General features: G+C 36.8%; 1 protein-coding gene and 1 long non-coding RNA gene across 3 annotated transcripts in view; one reads left to right on the top strand and one right to left on the bottom strand.

Annotated features, from left to right (window-relative positions):
- Positions 1-27938, top strand: part of LOC110839780 (uncharacterized) — a 180290-nt gene that overhangs the window by 12617 nt on the left and 139735 nt on the right. The window contains exons 2-3 of one of the 2 annotated variants that reach the window (XM_087359245.1): positions 11311-11382; positions 25539-25745. In XM_087359245.1, the coding sequence (XP_087215371.1) occupies positions 25629-25745 (117 nt within the window). In that variant the 5' untranslated portion in view covers positions 11311-11382; positions 25539-25628. Of the gene's footprint in view, positions 1-11310; positions 11383-24688; positions 25746-27938 lie in introns of those variants that run through there. The other variant, XM_087359244.1, reaches the window with a different exon arrangement.
- On the bottom strand, positions 18975-24401 carry LOC110839792 (uncharacterized). The gene is made up of 4 exons (XR_002546640.2): positions 24248-24401; positions 22545-22671; positions 22142-22367; positions 18975-20735 (listed from the first exon to the last, which is right to left on the bottom strand). It is a non-coding gene; the product is annotated as an uncharacterized LOC110839792 (long non-coding RNA).

The raw sequence follows: 27938 nt of genomic DNA, 5'->3' as shown, positions 1-27938 counted from the left end.
AAACTCAAATAGCATTTATTTGAAATCCGTCTTAATATTTTTCTTGGGTGATATAAAATTTTTTGCAGACCTATGAATTTATTTTTAATTTGCGTGTTACATGGCCCCGCCTAACTCATCCTCCTTGTTGTAGTCCCCGTGATAAAATTATATGGAGGATGCACGTTTTGTGTCTTTGGCCCTCAGTCTACGTTTCTCAGAATGGGGTACACGTTTTGACTTCTATATACAACAAATGATAAATTTGGCGTTATGTATATTTTAACAAAAATGTTTTTGAAAGATTTTTAAGTGATTAATAGGTAGATTTTCCCGAATTTGTTGTGTATTTTATCAGAAATATAGTTTTCTATTATTACAGCTGTTACCATGTTTATTAGGTTTGACGAATTTTGTAAGGATTTTGTACCATTCTGTGGTGATACCACGCGCATGAAATTCAAATACATTTCTAATAATTGAGGTGGAACCTATTAGAAACTTTTCCAGGTATTGTGGAAAATTGTGTATACAGACACGTGATTCACTAGGTTAGAACGAGGCAGAGGGCGTGACTTCTTTTGGTATTTTTGTATAATTTCCTTCCAAGTAAATGTGAGGTTATGTCCGTAACTTCGTCGGAATTGAAGAACTGAGCTAGGTTTTTATATCCTAGAAATTCGAGGTTCGTCTAAAAATTACAGGGAGTCATTCAAAAGGAAACGAAGGACTCTATTTTTATAAGAAACTACAAAATCTATTTTCAACGTATCGGTTAAAAAGTAAATTTACAATGCATTCTGTTATGGTTACTTTCGTTTCAATTTTAGGAGTCATGTGTGCTTTCTTCTATTTATCCTGACGTCAAACAATATCGACTCTTGACGGCTACGAAGGTGTGTTACGTTAATATTACTTTCTTCGAATTCATACCAGCTCATATTCTGTAATTATCCGCCATTGACTGCATTGGGAGTAAACGAGTATAAGATCGATGTAGGATATAAAAAAGATTGTTGCCACTTCCTACTTCACACATAGCTGTACTTAATGATTTAAAAGTATTACAGCCACTGTACGTCTAAAAGCAAATTAGTGTAAGTGAGCTCAGTGTGTCTCGAGGGTCAGTGGTTAACGTTCTGAGATAGGCAATCAGTCCTAACTACCTTTCTTTTATTTTTTACATTAGTATGGTGTAAAGACTTATGTCCGTAGATTTCTACGACGACTAACATTAACACTAATCAAGCAACAAAAGGTACAGAAATACGGAAGCAAGGGAGAGATAATCAAACATTTGACTCCACCCATTAGAATCCTTCTCCCAATTAGCTGGAGTCCAGATTCGAACACGGGCAGCTTTGTCTTTAGAGCTGTTGGACACAAAGTTATATAATGGCCCTGAAGATAGGGACTTTGTTGTGTTTTGTTTGGTTGTTTAGGTTAGGTTAGGTTGACTTTGTTGTGTTTTGTTTGGTCGTCTGTATTAATTTAGGTTAGGTTAGGTTGACTTTGTTGTGTTTTGTTTGGTTGTCTGTATTAATTTAGGTTAGGTTAGGTTGACTTTGTTGTGTTTTGTTTGGTTGTCTGTATCAATTTAGGTTAGGTTGACTTTGTTGTGTTTTGTTTGGTTGGTCTGTATCAATTTAGGTTAGGTTGACTTTGTTGTGTTTTGTTTGGTTGTCTGTATTAATTTAGGTTAGGTTAGGTTGACTTTGTTGTGTTTTGTTTGGTTGGTCTGTATCAATTTAGGTTAGGTTGACTTTGTTGTGTTTTGTTTGGTTGTCTGTATTAATTTAGGTTAGGTTAGGTTGACTTTGTTGTGTTTTGTTTGGTTGGTCTGTATCAATTTAGGTTAGGTTGACTTTGTTGTGTTTTGTTTGGTTGGTCTGTATCAATTTAGGTTAGGTTGACTTTGTTGTGTTTTGTTTGGTCGTCTGTATTAATTTAGGTTAGGTTAGGTTAGGTTAGGTTAGGTTAGGTTGACTTTGTTGTGTTTTGTTTGGTTGTCTGTATTAATTTAGGTTAGGTTAGGTTGACTTTGTTGTGTTTTGTTTGGTTGTCTGTATCAATTTAGGTTAGGTTGACTTTGTTGTGTTTTGTTTGGTTGGTCTGTATCAATTTAGGTTAGGTTGACTTTGTTGTGTTTTGTTTGGTTGTCTGTATTAATTGAGGTTAGGTTAGGTTAGGTTGACTTTGTTGTGTTTTGTTTGGTTGGTCTGTATCAATTTAGTGGCTGAACTGAACCAAATTGAAGTAAACCGAAACAAATTGATCTAATCTGTACAGAACTGATTTGAAGGGAACTTACCTGAATGAAATTGAATTAAACGGCACTAAACGGAACTAAATCGATATAAATCGAACTGAACTGATCCGAACGGAAATAAACTGAACTAACGTGACGTGAATCCATCTAAAACGTAAGAGAAGGAAAATCGAAGGGCTGGAAAGATACGTTCCACTTTTATAAAGAATCAGCAGTACTTTGTAAGTATATGTGGCCTGATGGCTTATTACTTTGCACGGAACATATTCCAAATGAAATGTGAGTAGTGAGAGCAACTCAGGACACGTACGATCACATGATTACAGAAAAATACAAACGAAACGAGGCTTATAATAAAAGTAGGATAGCGAAGAAGAATAATAATAAAACTCGGTTGACCTCCTCCCTTTCATGTGTTATTATTGAACCAATACGTGATTCCTGAGTAATAAAATGAGACAGGAGAACGTACAATTGTACCAGTACAGGTAAATAAGTGGTTTAACCAGGTAGAGAAGCTTCTACTATAATAGCATCTTATGGCAATCCATTAAAAAAACAGACTTTTATTTGCTCCTGCCTTCAGGCGGTTTGATTTCTTTCTAGTGACGCCAGTATATAATCCTCCTCCATGTTACTACCCTTTCTCCATGTTCTGTAATCAGATATTAACTATTTCCATGCTACAAACGAGATATCTTACGTAGAAGATCTGTTATGCACTGCACACATTTGGTGTCTTGTAGTGTCAATGTCGGTATTATACTCCTGCCATCTCGTAGCAGTCCATGTGTACTACTAATGGAAAAAGGAACGTAAAGATATGAATATATAAACAAATGAAGATTAGATTTATTGAAACGAGTATTTGCACGAAGAAGTTTAATTGCTGTGTTGGTAATCGTTACCACGGTAATGAGAGTTTAACGGAAGTACGAAAAAGTCAATTGATTTTATTGAATTTTCTACACGAAATAAATGGAACATATTATTTGTAAGTTGACGATATGTTCTGTTGTCTGTCCTCATATTTAATCTCTGGAATTATTTAATGTATTTTAATTAAATTTTGTATTTAGGCTTCGAGGATGAAAATTTTTAGGGAAATTTTATTTTGTAGGTCTGTATTTTAGTTTATATAAAAATTAAATAGAATTATGCGAATTGTCTAGGAAACGGTTAATTTTATTATATCAGTTAAACGGTAATTTAAGAAATTGGAGATCTCACTTCGGTTCCTGTTGAGGGAAGTTACTTTTTAAATTTAATTGAATTTTATTTATTTAATTTATGTATTAGAATGTTTCTCCAGCAGGAAAATACTAATAAATTCATAAATTTTCTTATTTTATTTGTAATTTAACGTGTACCAACATGTTCTGGATGGACATTCTATTAACCCCTGTTTCATCCAATCATTTCTTGATACGCTAGTCCGAAAATCAGACAAATACAACGCCGAATGCATCTAAAGAAGTTGGTATTTCTTACTCGCCGATGTAATTTTACGTGTTGAATATTCGCCATTTGTGGACCATCTGTAAGTTGATTCTGTAATGACGTCTTGACAACGAAACATAAGGGACACTGATGATAAAGTGACAGTCTAACCAATCAGAGGTTTCTTACTTGTGTAGACGTTTTTGCGCTTTTTCCCCGAGGACCTAGGGCAATCAGAACGTGAATGGCTGTACATGTAGCATGATGCCCGCTGGCTTAACGAGCATCTACTGGACGAGGCAAGCAAACTAAGGTACCACGCTATTACAGGCTCGCCTTCCCGATACGTGACGTGTGTCTCAGATCAGGCCCCCCCCCCCTCAAAAAAAACCCGCTGTGGTTTTTGTTCTTTTCGGAATGCCTTCTGTTCGTCTTTCAAAAATGAAATTGTACACGCTTATAGATCCCAGAACTGATAGTCCGATTTACCCTAAACTTGGCATGCTTATGTCCTGAAACCAGGGAAAGAGTTCAGAGATATCAAAACTCCGATGGTGTCCTGGGTTTGAGTCCCGGGTTGTTCCTTTATCTCGGGAGCTAAGGGCGACAGAAGACGTCGCCAGGATCAAAGTTGTTTCTTTCTGGAGGAAATTAAAGGAACAAAAGTTACAACCCCGAAAAATTGATATGGGTTCAAGTCTCGGTAAAGACGGTACAATTGTCAAATTTCCTTCTATGTGCTACTTGTATTATACGGCAAAATATCTGACATCTGATTCAATTAGGAAGAAATATTGACGGTGTTTCGTCGTAGTACGTCGGGTAGAATAATTGTAGTAATAAGGAAATTGAATGAATTCAATATTAATTAGTTTCTTAGACTACTCTTTTATTTAGACAAGTGTGTGGGTTTGTAAATACATGGGCGTGTACCTACAGGTAGACAAAAATATTACATAGATTATATATCGATATATCGATGTTGACGCATCGATAGTGCTATTGCATTCGGAAAGTACTTACTTTGTGTCTTAGTGACTAGACTTATCTTATTACAGTGGTTCTCGTAATTTTGTCAGTAATTTCTGATAGAAAGCAGGCATAGTATATTTCAATTGATCACGAAAAAGTTAACCTTTTATCTCACAGAACAGAATTCAGATATCAGCGTCAAATAGGAAGAAGGCAGACAGATGTGGGGATGAATGTACGAGCATGAAGATTATTGTTTTCTGGGATTCTGCGCGTTTGTTCAGAGGTCCTTGCTGCCTCCATCGTCAGGAATCATTGCCCTGATGATGGAGGCAGCCAGGACGTCTGAAATGTCGGAAAAATTCTACCAGACCACGCGACGCAATAATCCAGAAGACGGTAATGTTAAAAATCTCCGTCGTGAGAACCTCAGGTCTCGTACGATGTATGGGAACTTTGGTAAGTTCTGTTGACGGATAAGCGCGCTGTTTGGTATGTTCCTTCTCCTTGTGACGCGTCACCCTCTTTCTGTAATCCTCTTATATCAGAACAAGGTCGTCTATTTGAGAGACATCTCATGGATAGACATTAAGTCGTTACCGGAGACTCTATGAAACTTGTAACCTAAAAGCATGACAAAATTCTTAAGACATGTTGAATTGTCTATGAAGGACAATGCAACATGCCTCAAAATTTAATATTTCCTTTTCTTCGCACGGATTTATAAAATGAGCTGAGTGGACGGGAAATTTTTTTTCTCCAGATTTACGAACGGGAAATTCTGGGTCTAAGGTTTGTTGAGTTGACGCAGTAAATCATACGAGACAGGAATTGAAAATGTATTGAATGTCAGTGTAAACGTACCTGAGATATACTACTTGCCGATTTGCTTTAAGAAGATTTATTTACTACAAGCATAAAAATATGTAGAAAAGGACAACTGGATCATTTAATGTGAATTATTTTTCTGAAATTCTTATTTTTTTGTTTTCATTCCGAAGAAGACGAAATTATACTGTCATTTTAGGGCTGTTACATAGAAAGTTTGACCCTTTAAAGAAAAGTGGTTACTTTATATACCACCTGCTGTAACAATCACGAAATCTGAATTTTTCTCACAGGGTAAATCATTCAGAAATATTCTCGACGATCAGTGCCCGGGGCCGAGTTTTGAAACCGCGACTTTTAGAAAGCGCATCAAGGTTCCTGACCACCCAGTGGCAACGGTGCATCATCTCAGAAGACAATCGTGTTTATACTTACCGCCTTGAGGACATGAAATCGCACCAAATGTAATAAGCTCACGTTAAACGAAGAGTAATGGAGATCAGTTTTGTCTACCCCACTTTTGCGCGGTGCCAGGTATAAGAATTCTTTCTGTTATCCTGTACATGACACGGGCGAAAGGAAGAAATCGGATAAAATAAATTATTGTGTTTTAAGGATCACGAAATGGCGTAATACTGGTGGCTTGAAATGGAGAGGCGTTTCTTCGGGTAAAAATTTGAAATTTAAATAAAATGGGTATAGCTCTCCTCGTGTGATATATAAAGCCCATAGGCGTATGATGTTCGATCCTCCTGCAGACGATAATGTTACGGTGTTTTGTTCAGTGATTGATGTTCGTATGACGTAGTTAAGACCGAAATATCGCGAGTTGACGTCTTTACGTACGAAAAACCATCAGAAAACAGATGTAAGAAGGATTTGATACACAGAATAAAGTCAGTAAAAACTTGAAATAAGAACGCATATGAATATATTTCTGCTTTACGATTGCATTTTAATTTAATTAATTCCCTTGTCTTCCTTTACGAATATTTGTACAAGCAGATAAATATTCTTTACTATAATTATTCAAAATGGTCGCCTTACACGTTGATACATATTTGCAGTCTGGGCAGGGTCCTGAATTTTGCACCAACCTTTAGATAGTACATAATTTTCCTGTTCGCAATTTATAATTTTTTTTTCTCACAGGCTTAGACATTTATTGGGATACGATTTTCAATTTCCATGGTTCCACTTCTATTCTGACATCATTAACCCTTTGAAGACGAAGATCGTCTGAATATTATTTATGAATTCAGTCCGTACCGCGAAGAAAACACTACACCTCACCATTACGAAAATCAGCTGGTTAACCCTCTGAAGCCGAAGCTCGTCTTCATAATATTTACGAATCCAGACCGTACCGCGAAGAAAACACTTCACTTAACCATTAGAAGTCGAATCAGGCGGTACCACATAAGATTTAACAAAAGAACATCCCGGTCAAAGCCTTAACTAACTCCATAAGTCAGAGTCCTTGAAGCTAAATATACGCTCAGCTCGTCAAATTCCCCGTCCTTATTGGAACCAGAAGGTTATTTACCGTGTTCACAACAGATCCCCGCTGTTTAGTATCCTGAGCCAGATGAATCCAATCAACATCCTTCCGCCCTATGTCCATAAGATCTATTTTAATATTACCGCAAGCCTAGGCCTGTTAAATAGACTGTTTCTTTCGGTTTTTAAAACAAAAATATTTGTCTCATTTATCGTCTTCCCAATCCTTGTTACATGTTCTACCCATCTCATAATTTTTTATCTGGACATCATAATAATATTTGATGAAGGGTAAAGTTTATGCAACGTTTGTAATCTCCTGTTAATTTATTTTTGGTTTAAATGTCGTCTTGTGTTTTGAAGAAAGCTTATGGCCCAATCGTTTCTAGGGGTGTTTTGGTTTCTAGAGTCTGACAGACAAACACTCGGTATGTTATAAAACCACACAGCAATTATATGAAAGTGGTTCCACACGCTTCTGGTGTTACGCACGAAAGCGTGTCTCCATCTTTGGAACAGTAGCGGAGTTACGTGAATGCTATTTTACCCTTTGGGTGAGTTTCGCTACATACCAGATTACAGACACACAAAACGGGAAAAAAAAGAGAGAGAGAGAGAGAGAGCGAGAGAAATAAAATAACATGTCGATAGAAAGAAACATTCTGTGATCATTTATAACCGCCCGGGTTTGGTTATAAAAACCGATTTATATTCAAGCCAATGGCATGCCTTAAATTAGTGCTATCAAGTATCAATGCCTCGTAATTTCAGGAGCTACTGTTTTTCTGCAACCCCTCGGCCTTGTATGTCTGAGGCATTCGTGGTGCACCGTAATTTAAATATTTCCCTTTACATTACTACCACCATAAAATAAGCTGTTTTATTTCCTAACCATGCCCAGGACAGGAACCGGTGGAGGGTTTAGGTTGATTCGGTGATGAACCTTCAGGTTCCGTAAGTCATCTAGTTAGTTAGTTGGTTAGTTGGTTAGTTAGTTAGTTGGTTAGTTAGTTGGTTAGTTAGTTGGTTGGTTAGTTAGTTGGTTAGTTAGTTGGTTAGTTGATTAGTTAGTTAGTTGGTTAGTTAGTTGGTTGGTTAGTTAGTTGGTTGGTTAGTTAGTTGGTTAGTTGATTAGTTAGTTAGTTGATTAGTTAGTTAGTTGGTTAGTTAATTAGTTGGTTGGTTAGTTAGTTGGTTAGTTAGTTGGTTGGTTAGTTAGTTAGTTAGTTGGTTGGTTAGTTAGTTGGTTAGTTAGTTAGTTGGTTAGTTAGTTAGTTGGTTGGTTGGTTAGTTAGTTATATCTTAACCATTTGTTAGCTTTCACACAATTCGCCGGTGTTAGGGTAAGGGGGTGTAAGTCGTATCAGTTTAGAAAACGAAAAATAATTTTCGAGAACTTAGAAATCAATCTTACTGAATTTTTTTTTAAATAAGAGAAGGTAAATTTTTATATATAATTTTATATATTAAAAGGAAGATACAAGTTGTGGTTTAAAGTATAAAACTTATGAAATTAAAATGTAAATAAATATTAATTGAAATATTGAAATGAATACTCATAGAAACTCTTGTGCCTGTACGAAAGACACGTAGTCCAAAAATACTTTTTGGTATATTTCTGGCTCCTTCAACATTTTCGTGGCGTTCTGCATTTCGACATCTTCGCTCGACTGGACGTCAGCTCAGAACTTTCTTAACATTTACTTTGTCCTTCTGAAAATCACGTTCTTGCTTTCTCAAGTTTCTTCACAAACAGAGGCTTTCTTTCCACGGTTTTTTTTTATATTTTTTACAACAATCAAGACATATTGACATCTGTAGTCAGCGTCGTGAAGCAGCTGATTTCAAGGCCATATATTTTTACAATTTAATTATTCTATATTTAACGACGCTTTTATAAAAATTGTATTTAACTCATTCTGGCTTTGGACGTCACATTTACCCAATCTATTCCGCTGAGATCTTCTTTAGAAGCTTGTAGTTACTTATTTAGTAAACAAATTAAAACATCAGGAAGTTTCTTGCCGTCTTCAATAGATCCGCCATTGAATACAGTTCCCTTACTATTTATTATCAGTTTTAATATTATCCTCCCGTCTACGCTTATATCTTAAGAGTGGTCTCTTCTCTTACCCCCATGCGTGCTAGATTCCTCGCCCATCCAAGTAACCTTAATTTTATAACGCGAGATGGTTAAGGGAACAAGTTATGAAGCTTATGGTCCATGTGTTAATCCGCGGAGACATTTCATCCCGCCAGATTTTACCGCTATGCTAATCTGTCGCTCGTCGTATTGCCCCTTTCAACCCATCACAGATCTGAGCTTCGGAATGCTCCAAATACGGACGCGCGGTTTGTGAGACGCCTTTGGTGTTGTGGCAAGTTCCTTATACGGGCGACCGGCGAAATCGTTCAGAGAGAGGGGAATAAGGAATGCGGTCCACTGGACGGACGTGTCTCGTCGGATGTTTTATTCTGTAAGAGAGAATCTTCCAGCGTTTCTCAGTGCGCTACACTCTGTTTCTAGAGCGAGTCGGCCTGTTTGATAATAGCGGCATTGTTATTGTCTTTCGCAACCAAAACTTGCAAAAATTCACCGAGTGCCTTCCCCCCCCTCCTCTATCCGCAAGTAACAACTCCAGAACCCCTGAACGGAATCTTTTCTTATCAAATTTTATATTTGATTTGTTTCATTAAAATTCGTCACATTCAAATTTTGGTTATAATCTGACAATAAAAGTTATTTTTTTATTTAGTGTTCTGTCTGACGACAGGTCCAGATGAACAGGATCCTTCCATCCTTTTCTCTTCTCGGACTGGGACCTGTTCATATACGTTCTTGGCAGATGATCCAGAAGTGGTTTGCCATTGCCTTCTTCCGTGTGTGAATGGAGTAATTGTTGGGATGCCACGGAGGAAAACTCCGTGTTGCCTAGACCACGGCCTTGCCCAACACAAGTTATAAATTCGGGCACCGCCGGGAATCGAACCTGACACCCCAGGATTACAAGGCCAGCGTTCTAACCGCTAGACCACCGTGGCGGTTACATTACGAAAAAGTCTAAATCAGTCTTCTCACACGTGACACGTTGGTGAATATTGAGGATATTTTGATTTTTATGGCAACGTGATATATCCACGAGTGTGGAGTCCCCAGTCGGCCGTGCGCATCACGTGGGGAATCACCTGTAATGGCGTCATCACCTGGAGATGCAGGCTCCAGTACGTGACACTGATGAATAGTACCAAAACTTTGGGTCGACAATTGAACGCGGGACATGCAGAAATGGTACCAAATACTCAGCGAGGCATGATTTATAGTGCCCTGCTATGCCGACTGAGGAGAACCGAGGAGGATGTACCAACGAAAGCAGTCGTAGGAAGATTGAACCTACGGTAGATCGACAGTGTTTGAAAAAGGGGGGGGAAAAAAAAGTGACATTGGTAATTAACAGGACGTGAAAGGTTGAAGCACACGATTTAGTAGAAAGAAAGAAATTGTGGTAGTCGTTTGTGACTGAGGCGTGAAATCGCTTCTAACCTGCGACTGATTTAGTCGTGATGTGCATTGTGTTCTGCTTCGCGTCCAATATCCGTGTCACTGTTTTGATCGAGGCTTTGGTAAGAAGCGTTTGGCTGCCTTTGTACTCTTTCGTAAGCAAAATTCACTCTGATCCAAATCGTCAAATTTTTGTTCCTAATTTTTTTTATTATTATTATGTTTCGTATTGCAGGTGTTTAACATATTTTTGGAGAAACATGTCGCATTTTGAGTCACTGCAATTAAAAGTAAGTGATGATAGCGCAGGTTAGTTATAAGTCGCTTTTCATGGAACGTGAAGGTGCATTACAGTGTTCACAAGAACCTTTCAGAGATACTTATCCTGAACCAAGTTGGAACTCAGCCCTCAAACTCACACACTGTTACTGTGAGATTTATTTTAATATTATCCTCCAGTATTTCGAATCGTCTCTTCCTCAGAAGACTGCCATCTTCAAGTGACGTTATCTCTCTGAACATTTTGCAAGATCGCTATTGAAGGTAATCCATTTGTAGGATCCACGCGGATACTCAATATTGTCTTTATTAATGCGTCTCTCCAGACGTAAAGAGAAAGATTTCTAAGATGTATGGAAATATTCTCGCACCTGTCAGCTTATCGTGGCTTTGATCGACTTTATTATTTTAGGTGTGAGTTGTCATGATCAGAAGTGATTCAGCGGGCTGCTGGCTGGTTTCTGTTGAACCCCCCCCCCCCCCCCCTTGTAAGTTTGAAATTTCTTTTTGTACCAGAATTTTAATAGGTTTATTCTTTTTCCAGGTTTAAGTCTTCCGAGTTGATATGTAATCAACCTGTTATTTTAGCTGCCTTCTCGTTGCACCTGCGTGAAGGGTAAGTAGGAATTTATTATATTCTAGGTAATGGTCCATCAAGGGAAGTCTGTTTACAGTTTTACACACGAATGTGTGAGCGTCTGAACTGTTCAACAGTACAGTGAAGTTTTGTGGATACGTTGGCGAGTGTTTCAAAACGCTTAATATATGTAATGAGGTTTATGTGAAGTGACACTCGGGACCCACGATTTTGCTGCTAGCCTCTAAAAGACAAGTCCAGTACCACTTTCTTTTAAAAGACATGTATTTATGTAATAACTTGGTAGCTCGGTTGATTGGTTGGCAAAAACTGTCAGTGGATTTTAGGCATTATGGGATGATATTTATATGTTTACTACTTCAGATTTTCGCTTTATTCTTGAAGTTTAATTTACCAGTGAGCTTAGTTGAGTTTTGTGACACTCGGCGTGATAAACACTGGTATATGGAACAATAATAATATTTTTTTTTTATAAATACGAAAATATTTGGTTGACCTTACGCAGGGAACTTTGGACAATGAATTCTGATGCAGAACTCCTCTGAAAATGATAACATTTTGATTAAACTCAGGAGATAAGAAAGTAAATTGATGAAACAGAATGAAAGATGGGGACTGAAGGAGAAAGAATTAAGGATACGAAAAAGCGTGTAACATTTTAATTAGTGAAACCTCAAACCTGAAAGTGGGCTGGTCAGTCACTAATCACAAATGCACACTTCGGTGACTAAGAAACTTCCGAAAGGACGCGGCGAAGACACACACTGGGTTATAGAGCCACAGAAAGGAGAAGAAGTAACCTGGAAGACCAAAACGTAGATGGGAGGATAGAAAGTGGGGGAATTTATTGACTATCTGAGCGGCTATAAGCTTCTGAAATACTCTGGTCCATGTAGGTATAGTTAGTGTTCAACTGCAGATTCATAAGATTCCTGTACATCTGTACACTTGGTTATTTATGACGTTTTATACACTTGAATACGAATTTCTTGACTTTTGGGACACCCTGTACGATCCGTGCAGGTAGAGGTGATGTGACCGTACCTTAAGGACTTGATTCAACAGACAGATGACACTTCTCGCAACATTATAAAGCCAACTTTTTGTTGGAACTTGTTTGATCAGCCCGTGAAAAATTGTCACATGAATTCAGTCTCTCTTGTTATTACGACAGGAAGGCTAAAACGTCAGCTTAGTAAGCAGATCTGTTTACATTCTGGGGCCCCCTGCCACTAGTTGCCAGTCCAAACTTGAAAAGTGGTAGTGACGATCAAGTGTTACTTCCTTTGTGGTTTTCAGTGATACATATCATGTGTGATGTCACTTCAGTCTGGATTCGCAGTCTCCTTTCGGATTTTAACCCTTTTAATGTTTATTTTTATTTAAAGAAGTCTTTTTCTGTCAATATTTCCTCGTAAACGTAAAAATTCTTTTTAAAAACCTCAAATATTTAGTATCGACTGTTGAGGGATGGACGGAGATGTTTCATTTCATTCATCTTTTTTTAAACGCAAAATAAACGCAGAGAAGAGAGATTAAAATTTCTAGCGAGGAAATTATCTCGTGAGATTAACAGATCTCATGTTACTCGTACTTCGTACTAGCAGATGTGATAATGATTATGCCTGTAGTTTTACAAACACGTAAATATCTTACCACCGGTACTTATATTTTGAAGTTCGAAGGTTTCTAACGATAGTGGACTACACTGTTATTTATATTTCTTACATTATCCATCGTCAAGGCGTTATTAGAAACACAACGTTTCGGATGTTGCTTCAACTTCCATCTTCAGGTGAAATGAGGACAGAATCCCAATTTAACAAACATGTTTTATTGTTATCAGAACTATGTTGATGTAGCTAATTCATTCAATAATGTAAAGGACCAAAAATCCACGGCCTCCTTGTACGCTTTTGTAATGGGCATGTTATGTCAGTTGCTGGCCGAGAGACACAAAGGTTTTGTGTAATAACGAAAGGGTTTCCGTTGCGTCTTAATAATAGACATAAGCCATCTGCCGGCCATACAAACAGGCTCGCCAGCCGACCATCAAAATCAACCTTAACACGCTGGAGTTACCAGCCACTTGTCATCTGACCCTCGTTACGAATATAATCGAGCATTTAATTATAGTGCACAAAGTTGACCTGCATTTTGAAAAAGTCAGGTTATATTTTCCTTGTCAGAAACGGTAAAGCATTTCATTCCGTCAATTTATATATTAAAGAATGGGTCTAATTACTTGATGCACGTATTCAACTTTCGTATATATATGCACAGATTATTTATTTATTTATTTGCATGAGGAATATCGGGTCTTAGGTTAGGTTAGGCTAGGTTAGGTTAGGTTGGGTTGGGTTAGGTTGGGTTAGGTTAGGTTAGGTTAGGTTAGGTTGGGTTAGGTTAGGTTGGGTTGGGTTGGGTTAGGTTGCGTTAGGTTAGGTTAGGTTAGGTTGGGTTAGGTTAGGTTGAGTTGGGTTGGGTTAGGTTAGATTAGGTTAGGTTAGATTAGGTTAGGTTATTTTAGGTTAGGTTAGGTTAGGTTAGGTTAGGTTAGCGGCGCATACACGTAGAGAACCATGAGGGATCCTCAGTTGCTAAGAGGTTATATTTGGTTGGATTAGTAATGCGCGTGTGCAGACGAACATTAGCAATTTGGTAATTTACTAAGCGGGTATATTATCATTCAGCTGCGTTAGGTCAGCTTAGGTTAGGTTAGGTTAGTGACGCGCATAGGCAGACGAACATGGGCAGTGATGAGATGCGAAGCGGGCATATTATGATGTGAAGTTAAGTTGGATTAGGTCAAGAAATATATAAGTGGGTAATCGAGGACTAGATTATGGAGAGAAAAAAATTGGAATATACTTTTTATGGAGTTATTGGTGTCTTAACCTAGTTAATCGGAAGGTTGTAATCGATTGTAAAAATGCGATTACTGATCTGTCGTCAAGGATACTATAACTTGCGAATCTGTACCTGAGACACAACTGTTAGGATTCTGGTTTAACATGTAATTAGTTCATAATTCTGGATCTGGTACAGCAAATTTTAACCGTTATAACTACGACTTGGTGTCTGTGAGAAAATACCACAAGAATAAAAGTACTTCTTCCGCGCTAGTTTGCATATCCTTCTGAACGACGTCAAACAGCTCACAGCAGGAAACACTGTCAGGATAACTTGAAACTCTCATTAATATTACAGTACTTATTATTATTAATATTATTAATATACAGTACTTACTGTACCAACGTGACGCGGTAATTAGTTGAACCCTTGGCGGTGTTTTGGAAGTGTCCAGAAGATCAGACGGATGGTGCGAATGAAATTTCTTGGGTTTTACAGTCTAATAGGGCGACGGATATGCCCTGGTAATGGAGGCACCAAGTATCTCTGAAACGTCGGCAAACTTCTGCCAGACTACACGGCAATATATCACAGAGGACTGCCATCTTCATACCTCGCGGCCGTGGGAGTCTTAAGCTATACAAATATTTTTAAGGTTTTACTTAATAGTTGCACACTTATCGGTATTTTACCTTGTCTAGTACGCAAGGGTTTGGGGAATGGAAAATAATGATTTTATCAGTGGTTCTGAACAAACATGTTTTGTATGGATGTGAAACTTGGTCATTGGCTTTCAGGGAAGGGCACGTATTGAGCGTGTTTTGAGAAGCGAGTACTGAGGATATTGTATGGAAAAGAATACAGGAGTCCTTAATTTGTATTTTCAGCAAATATTATTAGGGTGTTTTCTTCTTCCGACGTTTCGGAATCTGGCTCTGCGCTTGTCATCAGCTTGTCTTGCTAATAGGTCTGGTTTCAATCCTTAGTTGTTCTTAAGTGGCGACTGATTTAGTGAATGACTCATTCATTGACCGAATAATTAACTGACTAACAAACGAATAGAGTGACAAACCTAGTGGAAAGGAGAATTCAGCTGTTTAAAACAGTTCTTATGCTAGTAGTGTGATTAATTGGCTGTTTAACCTGTTAAATTGACAGACTGAAATATATTTAAACCTATTGTTTATTTAAAGATTATATTATCACTTGGACGTGTTAAGTAGCTTACAAGAGATAGTAATGAGTTTATAAATGGACTTGGAAAAAGCTACTTGTTTAAAAAGAACACGAATCTTAGCAGTGAGCGAGGAACGTATAAGAGTTTTTACAGAAAGAGTTTCAGATGTTGAATGTAATCTCACAGCAGTCATGGGAAGGTCAGAATAACAATGCAGCGTTTTCCCAGGCAACTATTTGCCTTGCTAACACACTTTCATTTCGCTGGATTCTTCACCTGGACGGTAATCCTACAGTTATGATAATGGAAATCTTCCTGATGCTATTGCTAACTTAACAAACACAAACTTGCTTTCGTTAAGCACTGAAAATCACGTTCAATTTTCGTTCTTATATCCATTGTACATTAACCACTTCCATGCTGAGTTTCCTTGTAACCTATTGGTTATATTTTGTTTGACCATTGACTGGCGTCCGCTCCTTACGTGTTTTTACAGTTAAACACATCGAATGGAAGTCGAAATGTTGTTAATCCACAGGACGACAATCGCATTATCCCTCCTGTACTTTAGCCCTGAGGGTAGATGTAATATTTTCCTCCGAAATGTTGGTATCTGAGAACAAATTGTTATTACCCAGAGGTACAACATCGGACCTGCGCTTAATTTTTACGATTCAATTAGTTGATTTTCATATTCCACAGCAACCAGGAACTCAAAGACATGTTTGAATCAGAATATGATAGTAGATATTTTTCTTCAGATATATATCCACTGAAAATGTTATTACTTTCCGTATTTTTTGTGTGATTGGCTAAACATGTAGTTCGAGGGTGATTAAAAGTCTGCATGGAATTATAGGAGATAGTATTATTGATATAATTTACCCACTTTCATGTACACGCTTATGCCTTGCCATGAAATAACATTACAGATCGAAATCCTTATCTACCAGAAGCAATAATAAATAATTAATTGACGAAATGCTGAATACATGTGTGAATTAACTACGGTCATATTCAGAATGATTATTAATATCCTAAATGCTTTTGATAAAGATTGAATGATTGTATAGATAGCTGTTTTGATGGGCATTGTCCAACATAAGATTGGTATAACGTTTATGGTAGGTTTCTGCTCAAAATAGCTCGCGAGCTCAGATGTATGTTGTGTGGTCAAGACGTTCTTCGCCTTTGAATGGCTTAAGATGAAATCCGGAAGCTGGATTGAACTTTTGTCTTTCCAGTTTGTAGTCATTGTGTACTTTATATTTAACTTTCGGATTCACAGTGAATTCTGTGGCGTTTTCACTATCAACACTAGTAATTGAAGACTGAAATTGTGCAACATATTTTCAAGCTCATAATGACGAAACTTTTCTGTGCGTGTCACTTTCATTGAAGCAAATAATTTTAATTATTGACAACTTTCACTCACAGTGTTAAGCTGGGTGACCGGAGAGATGAACGCGTGGGTAGAACACTAACCTTACATTAGCGATTACACGTCACAGAACAATGGCAAATATGGCATAGTGTTCGTCTTCCTAATTCACATCACACAATTCCTTGCGTATTTCTTTACTAGGAGTATAACAAAAGGACATGAGTTGAGAAAGAATTCACAATTCACATTCCTGTACTAAAATATATTCTTTCACGACGAGTAATTATCATATTGAAATTGTAACTTTCTTTCTATTGTTTTTTTGCTTGTCGACAGAAGAAAGTGCTGGCAGGTTCGTTTTTGAAGGGAAATGGTGTGAACTTTTCCGGATATATTGTGTGACAATTGAAATGGAAAAGACACACTTCTTAGGGTTCATCGCTAATTGTCTTGTGGCAGACAGTGAAAACTTCCGAGTGTGAGAAGCAGTTGATTAACAATGTATCACAGAACAACGTTACGCTTCAGAATCTAATAGTTGCTCATCTAGCTTATAAACCCCTTCTCTTTTACTCTTTTATGGTACCTGTAGATCCATTACCGTGTTTATAATAGCATCCACCGACCGTTATTCTGAACCAGATGAATCCATTCCACTCGCTTACGCCCATTTCTTTAAGACCTGTTGAAATAATTCTCCTACCAATTCCTAGGTCTACTGGTGGGCTTTTCCTGAAATCTTTTCTCTGCCCTGGGTTTATTAAATTTTATTTGCGTTGGACCTGTAAATTATGGGCTCTTGTTTGTTAATTTATGTTCTTTAAAACGCAATCTGCCACATACAACAGTCTCTGCAGCCAATATTCAAGCCTTGCTTTCGAAGTTGAACCATATATATGGTAATTTGAATTGCATATCTGCAGATATGTTAAGTGTCTCATATAACAAAGAAAGGTAGCAGTTAATAAAGCTCTGTGATTAAGGCAGCATCGGGGGAGACCAACCGTAAAAATCAATGCATACTTTATTGGTTGTCATAGTAACAGAAAAATAAATGCTATCGTCTAAAAGTTTATTCAATCACGTAACTGTTTCATTACTGTTATAACTGCCAAGTCAATATGGAAATATGAACGTGATTTTTATTTACAAATTAGAAACAAAATAATAAAAAGTTATGTTTTAGAATCATATTTTGTTCTCTAATACCTTTCTTCTTCCTTTTAAACAATCACACTACTCACCTTCCTCTCTTTTGAGGGTAGTTGCTGAGTAAAATTTTAATTGAGGAGACTTCTCTTGGTCTTTGCATTGAAGTGAGACTATGTCTCTGCCGAAGTGGTTTACTAAAAGACCTTTTAACTATCCGCAGATTTTACGTGAATTTGTAGCAGCGGTGTTATTGTATTGACAGTGTAAAACCAATGGACTCGGAGGAAAACTGTCCCAATGCCACATTATCCACCACAAATCCCACATAGACTGACCTGTATGCGAACCCTGGCCTCAGAGGTAAGAAGCCTGAGACTAACCACTTGAACTCTACCTGTTCAAAAGCCTTAGAGTTTCTCTTGTGAATACCATAATGAACTGTGGCGTTCCATGGCAGATAAGGTTTCACTCAGCGACTACTAGATTCTGTAGACGTACTCTGCTCCATTCGGTTAATTTGTTATCTTGAAGCTGTGAACAGATATAAACCATCCTACTAAGAGCAGAAATGATTAATAGATAGGATTAAGATACGGGTCCCGAAATAGATGATGCAGTTTACCTTGCTAATTCCGAATCAGTAGCTTGTTAATCATTCTGTCTTCTCCCTCATTAACCTCACAATAAAAAGTGGATTAATTTTAATCAAAATAAGTACATTGAAACCATCTTCAATGAAACCGCTGTAAATATTTATAATGGTAAAGTTTTGATGTCTCATGCAGTAACATCGGATACATTAATTCAATGATTCAAACGAGTTTTCTAAGTTGCGAGCTGTTTCACAAGCCGCTGTGATTGTAGCGGTAGATATTATTGAAGAAAACCAGCGGTTATGCCACCAGGTTAGATACAGGGTGTTCAATAGTCGATGGCTATCGTCTCAGTCACTAATGGATCTCACTAATTAGATTGAAACTGTCGTTTCTACCCGTGTCATCAGCTGGAAGGGTCTGCGAGTTTTAAGGTACTTAAGAGTTTTAGATGGAATTCATGTGTTTTTATTTCTGTTAAAAATAAATGTATTACATATATTTATCTTAAATATAATTATGAAATATTGTTAGTACAGAGACAGCCAGTTATATGAAGACGGGATTAAATCCAACTTCCGAAACGTCGTATGTATAAGTTATACCTAACACCATGGATACCGTATAACGTAGTGTTTGTGTAATGAATCGTTGTTACGGACCTTTAGATAATTTCGTGATCGACATTGCTTTCGAATTCGCTTCTTACATAAAGCCGAGACCTTGACATTACCAGGATGATGTCAGTCACAGCTTCCTCCCGTCACTGTCCAACCCATGTGTCACAGATGCTTTTTTACTCCCGTGAACCGCGCAGTGTAGTCGTAATTATGTTGGGCGTTGTCTACAGCCAGGTGTAAATGTAACAGGATTACTACAAGTGAAGTTTACATTTTACACAAACATCGTGACCACATGTTCCTTTTTTAAATTACGTTACAAATCTACAAGAAAATGTTCACTCCGTTGAACCAGTCTTTTTTTTTTTGTTTCATCTACTTAAGTATTCCCTAAGTAAAAATATTTCAAATAAAAGGACATTTGGCTAAGAGCCTAAAAAATTATTTCTGTAAGCTGATTTAGACGTGTTTTGTTGTCATATTTTAAGTGTGACATTTTTGTGGCTTAAGCTTCGTGAAATACGTCAGATAAGAAGGAATGGAGGTGCTGAACATGTAGCACGCATGAGAGATGAGAGGTGGCTGTTGGCTGAGGATACTGTCTGGTGGCTAGCTTTTCTGAACAGTAATGAACCTCCGGGTTCTGTAATAGACGAAGAATTTTTTTAATACCTCAGTAATTTATAATATATTTAAAGGAAGGACGAGAAAATGATAAAAAATGATAAGAAAAATGAAAACTAAAAATCATTAAAAATCAGTAATTCAGTTAAAAAGTTTATAACATAACACCTGATGACGGCTCTATGATAGCCGAAACATGTCGTAAATGTTCCATATGTAAATCGAGTACTCGATACGGAACGAAAAATGATATTTTAATCTTTTAATTATCTTATATTGTGATTGACGGCCAATTTTAATATATTTTTAATACCTCAGTAATTATCAGTTTCTCAAGAAGATTTCTATTTTAAGAAATTCTTTTATAGTTATAAGGTCGTGTCTTTTTAGTCGGATTTTTGTTAATTTTAGAAGAAAGTTAGATTTTTACATAGACCTCATTATAAAAGCCCCCCCCCCCCCGGTACATGGAGTAGTCTTATTTTAGGAACACAGCAGTGTTCACTGATCTGGTTTTATATATCTCTGGATTCATAAGTCGAGAGTGATATTTGTCTGCTTTATTTCGTTCGAGTGACTGCGAATGAAGATTGACAAATTTTCGTTTTAAAAGCTGAAATGATTTGTATATCTCCCAAAACCATCCGGTATCTGTTCTAATCCACATCAGTCAACGTCACATCTTCCAATTCTCAGTGAAAATTTGATACTTTCGTTAAATAACTTACAAATGATTTTACAAGATAACGAGTACAGGTTACTATATGTGTCACCAAAAGTATTTTAATGTATTTCCCCCACTATTTGCGCCACCAAAACCTCGGTGTAATTGAATTTTCTACGGTAGCTCTCTGATCATGCTGGGAGTTTTGCCTCACTCCGTTCAACCTTTTCAAACACGCAACATCCAAGAAGAAACACAAACACGCACGCATGATCCAGTCAGCTTACAAGTACACACCACCAATCTGAAAAATAAAAAAAGTTCTCAAAAATAACAAAAAAGAACCTATTTCATCATCAGTCCAATGAACCCCCCCTCTCCCCCACTAATTTCTTTCTTCCATCATATAAATAATAACAGCCTTTGCATCTCTCCTTTATGCATTATAATGTGGTCTCTTAGAACAACAACAGCTGAGGCAGTTGGTATGATTTCAGAATGACGTGTGGCTTCTAACCGCAATTATGTGGCTACTTAATGATACAGTATTCCAATCAGGGAACATCTAAACTAGCTCAAGGGAAGGTTTAAGAAAAACAACGAGATATCGCAGTACTGTTCCTTCTACCAGTCTTACGTCCCCCCACCACTGGCTCCATGAAGCCCCGTCTACACGAGACGAAGATCTGTTGTTCTTGTCTGAGGTCCTGAAATTTCAGATCCAGTGTACAATTTATTATTAAGTAATGTTCGAGGTTTTCTCGACGGAGATAATGATAATGTTCTTTTGGGGTTTTGGGACCGTGTAGACTCTACGGATGAGTCTAAAACCCAGATGAATAACATCGTTAGTAGTCCATTCTAATCGCTGGATGCATTATAGACAATGGAAACTTAAACGATATTTTGGGATTAGATAATTAGTTTGTGGAGTGACGCTTTTGTAAATAATTAGAAAGTGGATAATTCTGTTTTGTGTAATTTTAAGATGACTTGGCAGGTTGTTTCGTCGTGTAGCTTATAGTTCAGACGAGAAGAAGGACTTGTTATGTTCTTCCGAAACGTTTCTGTTCTATCTGCAGGCTGTATGACGCATTAACTCAGAAGACAAACACGTAAACAATTTTGATTTATCATTTTGTTTCCCTGTTTCCTCCTCTTATATCCTCTCTCTTTCGTTCCCGAGTTTTTCTCTCTATCTTTGGCTTATCCTCCTTTCATGAGATGGTAAAGTTGCGTCATATTGTGGTATAATAAATATATATTGTTTAAATCTTGTCCGTCTAATCAAAATAAATTCTTATTAAATATTAAAATATTACAATAATTAACATTTAAAATATTTAAAATATTAAATGATGTTCTTTATCGAAATATTCGATTTACATTAGACCATCATTTTAATGATTGTAATATTTTAATATTTAATAAGAATTTATTGTGATTAGACGGACAAGATTTAAACAATATATATTTATCCTCCTTTATTAACCTGGCGTTTAGGGTCTGATCCAACCTAATTTATTCTGAGATTTTTGAATAATTTTTCTATTAAATTGAATTCAATCCTCAAGACAAAACACGATGATCCTCATGTATCACTCGTAGTTATAAGTAATAATCAATTACGGTCTTCATACTTTTCGAAAACATGTTAAGTAATAGATGTTGAGTTTCTGTGATGAGACGCTGTTCATAAAACAAACAGACCTTCTTTGTTGCTGTTTCCTCGAACAAACACTCGGTGTAATGAAGTTCCTGTCTTTCAAGGTCCTTGAGTCAAGTTAATGAAAGGTATGAATAAAAGTCACTTATTTCCTTACTCATGCAGTTTTGTTAGAAGTTCATTATGAAGGTTTATAAAATTAATTGTGAAAGAAAAGTGGATAACTATTTGTAACGCGTGGTCGAACACTTCTTTAGATTTAACTTCTCTCTGAAAAGAAGAGAAAATTGTCATAGAAATAAGACAAATTATGATCAAATCTATAGCATCATGCAGAAAATTGAAATATAATATATTTTTGTAAAAAAAAACTTTGCATTAAAAAGAGCTTTTATGATTCAGTTAAGAAATAATTGTAGTCAAAAATTATAATTAAACTTATAATACCCAGAAACTTTGTTGGTTTTATTAACATGTCTGTGTGTGAGTCATGTCCAGTATAATTATGAACTTGACTGTCTTCTGGGATGTGTCATAAGCGACTCATAGCCTTGAAGATGGTAGCAGTAAGCACCTTCGAATGTGTGCATGGGTGTGACACGAAACCAAAATATGCAACAAAACAATAATTTAACGTATAATAGTCAGTTTAAAAATTATTTTACAAGTTTATGTCGAAACAACAATAATTAGAAAAGATTAAATTGTTGACAAAACATGAAAGATAAATTTGGCAAATATTTATTTTTTATATTACTTGAAGCTTTCGCGAGGACTCTCTGTCTCCAGCATCAGGCAATGATGTGATGGAGACAGAGTGTCTCTTGACTCGGCTTGTCACCAGAGAAAACTTTATTAAGTTTATTTTTTTTAGCGTAGAATACAATATCGTCCCTTGTAGTTTTCAAAACACTGAATATAAAATTCTGGGTCTATTGTTATTTGTGTGTGCACAAAACAATTTTGCTAGATGTTTTTGCACTGTTGTATCCCAGTCCGAGGGTAGAACATTTTTTTAAATATAGATGAAGAGACAATGCGAGAGTTAATGGCTGTTACATAACAGAGAACCTAATCAGTATTATTGAAGGTGTGAAATCATCGTAAAAACAGCAGATCTGACACCGACTCAATTGTAATTTATCCATATATCTCACCCAGTTTCTGAAAGGTTCATTGTAACCTTAACAAATATCTTCCAATTCAAGACTTTTTAACGATTTCATGTACCCTGAATATGTGCCTCATCATAATAGCAGTCTTAAAAGTTCCGATGAAGCATAAGTGGGCATACAAACCATGAAGTCTGTCGTAGCGCGGATTTTTTAATCACTCACCACTTCCTTCCTAGTCTGTAGATATCAACTCTTCGTGTATTCTCAATTAATTTAGGTCTTACAGCTGTCACACTTAAAGACTAGGTTCAGAATTCACAGATAAGATGAGGTCAAATGCAATGACATGTAAGAATCTTAATTCAGTAATAAAATTTTAGGGAATTTCATGGTGTTCTGGGAGACTTAAACGCTTGTGTAAGACACAAACCTCAGTCGCTGAAAAATCTCGCCAAAGAAACCGTTTTGTTTATATGTTCAGGCAGAAATATAATTTCTCTATTATTTTTTTTTCCAAACATGAATACTGATTAGTTACTGGATTACTTTTATTTCCAATACAGGTCAGTGTAGAAATGAACTGGAGTCACATCTTATTTGAAGTTATGCTTTGAGAGTGTGATGAAACACAAAAACATTTAGTCAGTATACGATGTGAGAAACTGAAAACGTCTCAGCTTTAAGAGATGAATCCCCGATGCATAATTCAAATCCAGTGTTTTTTAAAATAGTTCGACTTTCGTCACAGTAAAATATAGGTCATTGTTCTGCTGGGTACCAGATGACATGTGCATTAATTAATACATATATGCATTCATGTACACATAAATTGAAATAATTTCTTAAATTTTAAGTTCTGTCGATGTTGATCTTGCCTGTAACTTCAAGAAGTCGTTAGGGTTTTGAAGTTAAAATCTGAATATGGAATATTTAGTAAATCCGAAACGTTTATAAACACCTACAAGACCACGCGGCCTCACAACACATATGACCACAATCTGAAGTATTTAATTCAATGAACATTGAGATACCAACCTATATTTTGTGTCCTTCGATTCCACATGTAATTGATTGAGAATATCTCCATAGATGACATCTCAGGCGGCTTCAAAATGTCATCTAGTGTAATCCAGCCTCTGTTCCTCAATCTAGATTACATTCAGTGATACCAGACCTGGGCTGTGGTCAGCCCTCCATATGCAGTGTTACTTCGTGACATCATCATAGCTGCCGGTCTAGCTACCTGTTTGTATGTGTCTGTGTGTGTAATAACAACAGTCCTCATTGGCCAAGATATTGGTTTTGGTAGAAGGGGCCTCGCGTCTTATTGGCAGCAAATCATTCTTAGGCACCGCCTTCTTAACCTTTCCTTTGCTTTTTTATGTAACTCTCCCTATTCATTGTTATTTCACCTGTTGCATTACAGTTTAGGTGGCGAACGGGAGGGGAGATTCTTGAGGGGACCACGTGGTCAGGCACTTCCTCGGCAGTTCTTGGGCTGGGTCTTCAGTTCGGTTGTAGAAGCTGGCCACGACGGTGGAAGGTGAAAAGAAAACTAGGCTGTAATCCGCGTGTGACTCTGTGGGCGGTGTCCGTAGTGACCTTGATTACTAATTGCGATTTCACCAAAGATGAAATGGAAGATGTCGGATTGATAATGTAGAACATTTTTAAAACGGTGGTGTGTGACGGTTTTTCCGAACATTTAGGGTTGTGAGATTATATTACGAGGTCTTTTGTGACAGTTTTACACGACTTCTGGGACTTGCGACTGGTTAATTAGCTATCCAGTGTGTCTTCCTGTTAAACGGAGATAAAAAAGATCGAGTGTTTTTATACTCTTTCAAATTATCATTGAACGTGTTTTTTTTTTCAAAAAACAGTTTACATCAAAAGAAATTTGAACTTTTGACGTTTGTTACAGCGAATATTGTTAACAAGTTTATTTACTTTGAACCTACATATGTTTTATACAGACCTATAGTGTACAGAATATATTCTTTAGTGAATGAATTTATATCAGAACTACACGTGGTGTTAATGTATTGGGAATAAAATATTTATTCAAAAATATATTCAAATATATCAATTGTATATGGTTTTAATGGATTTCTATCGTATGAAATATATTCTTGGATGAATTTACTTAAGTCGGACTGTACGTGGTGCTACTGGACCTGTCTTGAAATCAATTAATTAAATGACCTTGAAACTGTAATTACTTTCTTCTCCCATCTACTGCACTGTTTCAAAGCGAGAAAATTGTACTTGCAACAGAAGTGGCCTTGTTCTCTTCGCAATGGAAACGTGTGTATTAATTCCACAGGAGTTTTCCTTGGTTCTGACGACAGAATCTGCGCCTGTTGTGACAGCATCGTCCCCTGCGGTGGACAGGAATGCAAACAAGTTGCCGGAGATGAGGGTGAATGTATGGACCAACGCACGTATCCCCCAGGGAACACTCATCTACCCTTTCCAAGGAACTATACGTCTTGACAAACTTGAAGTCTACAGCTGCTTGGATGACAATGATGTGAGTACACTCTGTTCTTTTCTGGTCTTTGTGGTATATTAATAAGTTATTCTTACAGGATTGCAACGTCTGAGAGTTTTGTATATCGTATGCAAAGAACGCTGAAGTACTTTGCAAAGTACGAACGCAAAATATTTTGCGAATTTCAAAAGTTGTTAGATGTGCAATTGGAACTGAAAAAAAAAGTTCTGTCTATAAAAAACTTCCTGTCGTTTATTTATTTTTGGTCATTATCAATATGTCGTATTTATATTAATACATGCAAATATGTTATTTCGTTAAGAAGGTTTGTTGACATTAATATTTTGAGAAGATGGAAGGAATTATTTAACTTTTTAAAAAATGCTGATCGAAGAATCGTGAGTCCTCTTATTAATAGAGATAAGGTAGATTAATGTAATCTTTAGCTGATTTTAAAGAGATAAAACTCTCTGACGGTGTAATATTTTGGAAAAGTTTTATATATTTTTGTGGATGATTATATGAACTGAACTTTGTTTTCAATATATTGTCATCATTTTCTTATGCACTCATACAAGGAAATTTAAAGCAAAATTACTTGTGTAAATAATTTCGAGTGCATTGTGTGACAGATAAATTCTTGCCGTCCGCGCTCTTTGAGTCTAGCCTCGTTCCTAAGGTACGATGCAACGATTTGTTAAATGTAGTTGGGGAACTGATGTATTGCTATTTCGTATACATCGCCTCTGCCTTAAATCAGAGTATAAATTAGAGTGCAGATATTTTCACAAAATTACGGAGTTGAAGTGAGTGATCTGTTAATAAAAATGTTCTCCAGGAAGTAATTAACATTTCTTTTATATTTTGTCCTCTTGCGTTTGGATTTCAAATGTATTGGTCTTCATGACGATATGCGATCTTTAGTTGTTACAAATTTATTCGCACGTGATTATAAAAAAAATACTTTCATATTTTATATACCACCGTTTCGGTTTGAACCAAGTTAAAGAATCCAGGTGGAAGATTTATCTTCTTTCAGGAAGTAAGCTACATTTTAAAGAGTTCACGGTTAGACTTGGAATGCTGATCTGCTACTGACAGAGTATTTTAACATTAGATGTGAATCAGATTTCTTTTATTCTTTTATGTGATTTCTTTGGCGTGTAATTCGACAAGGTGGAATTTTTGCATTTCACGAGTGACCTATTAACTTATTCCATTGATACATAGACGTCAGTATGAAGCCGCTATCATCTACAGAGTGAGAGAGGGCTTTCAACATTGTTACCATCGTTTTATTTACCAAGTGAAGTAAGATTCACAGAACATTCTTATATAATAGCGTCTTCTGAACACGCAGCTGTACAGAACAGTACATCATTCACTTCCCGTCTCATCTTGACAGTCAGGTGTTCGAATGTCGTGCAGTTTGTTTCTGTCTGCAGTAGGAATACTTGTGTTTATTGATTTCAGAAGAACACGCAACAAGCTGAGAAAACGAAAAGAAAATTTTTGAATATAAGTTTTATAAGAACACGCAGATGACAAAGAGAAATTGGCGACGCTTAACTTATGATGAATTATTTACATTTTGGAGTGAAAATGTACTACATTTTGAATTAAAACCAACTCCGCGATTTAAGGGTCTCTCGTATCAGCGGTCAGAACTGTTCGCCATGAATCAACTTCGTCCGATAGTCAGCTTTTAAGGCTTTAACCGGGATGTTCTAATGGTTAAGTGAAGTGTTTTCTTCGCGGTACGGTCTGGATTCGTAAATATTATGAAGACGAGATTCGGCTTCAAAGGGTTAACCAGCTGATTTTCGTAATGGTGAGGTGTAGTGTTTTCTTCGCGGTACGGTCTGGATTCGTAAATATTATGAAGACGAGATTCGGCTTCAAAGGGTTAACCAGCTGATTTTCGTAATGGTTAAGTGAAGTGTTTTCTTCGCGGTACGGTCTGGATTCGTAAATATTATGAAGACGAGCTTCGGCTTCAAAGGGTTAACCAGCTGATTTTCGTAATGGTTAAGTGAAGTGTTTTCTTCGCGGTACTGTCTGGATTCGTAAATATTATGAAGACGAGCTTCGGCTTCAAAGGGTTAACCAGCTGATTTTCGTAATGGTGAGGTGTAGTGTTTTCTTCGCGGTACGGTCTGGATTCGTAAATATTATGAAGACGAGATTCGGCTTCAAAGGGTTAATCAGCTGATTTTCGTAATGGTGAGGTGT

Source organism: Zootermopsis nevadensis, unplaced genomic scaffold, assembly GCF_977971745.1.
Source record: "Zootermopsis nevadensis isolate Lab colony 2312 unplaced genomic scaffold, Znev_1.0 Znev_ptg000031l, whole genome shotgun sequence".
NCBI classification, from domain to species: Eukaryota; Metazoa; Arthropoda; class Insecta; order Blattodea; family Termopsidae; genus Zootermopsis; species Zootermopsis nevadensis.
Note: the sequence above shows the minus strand (reverse complement) of the source record. Positions and strands in the feature narration are given on the sequence as shown.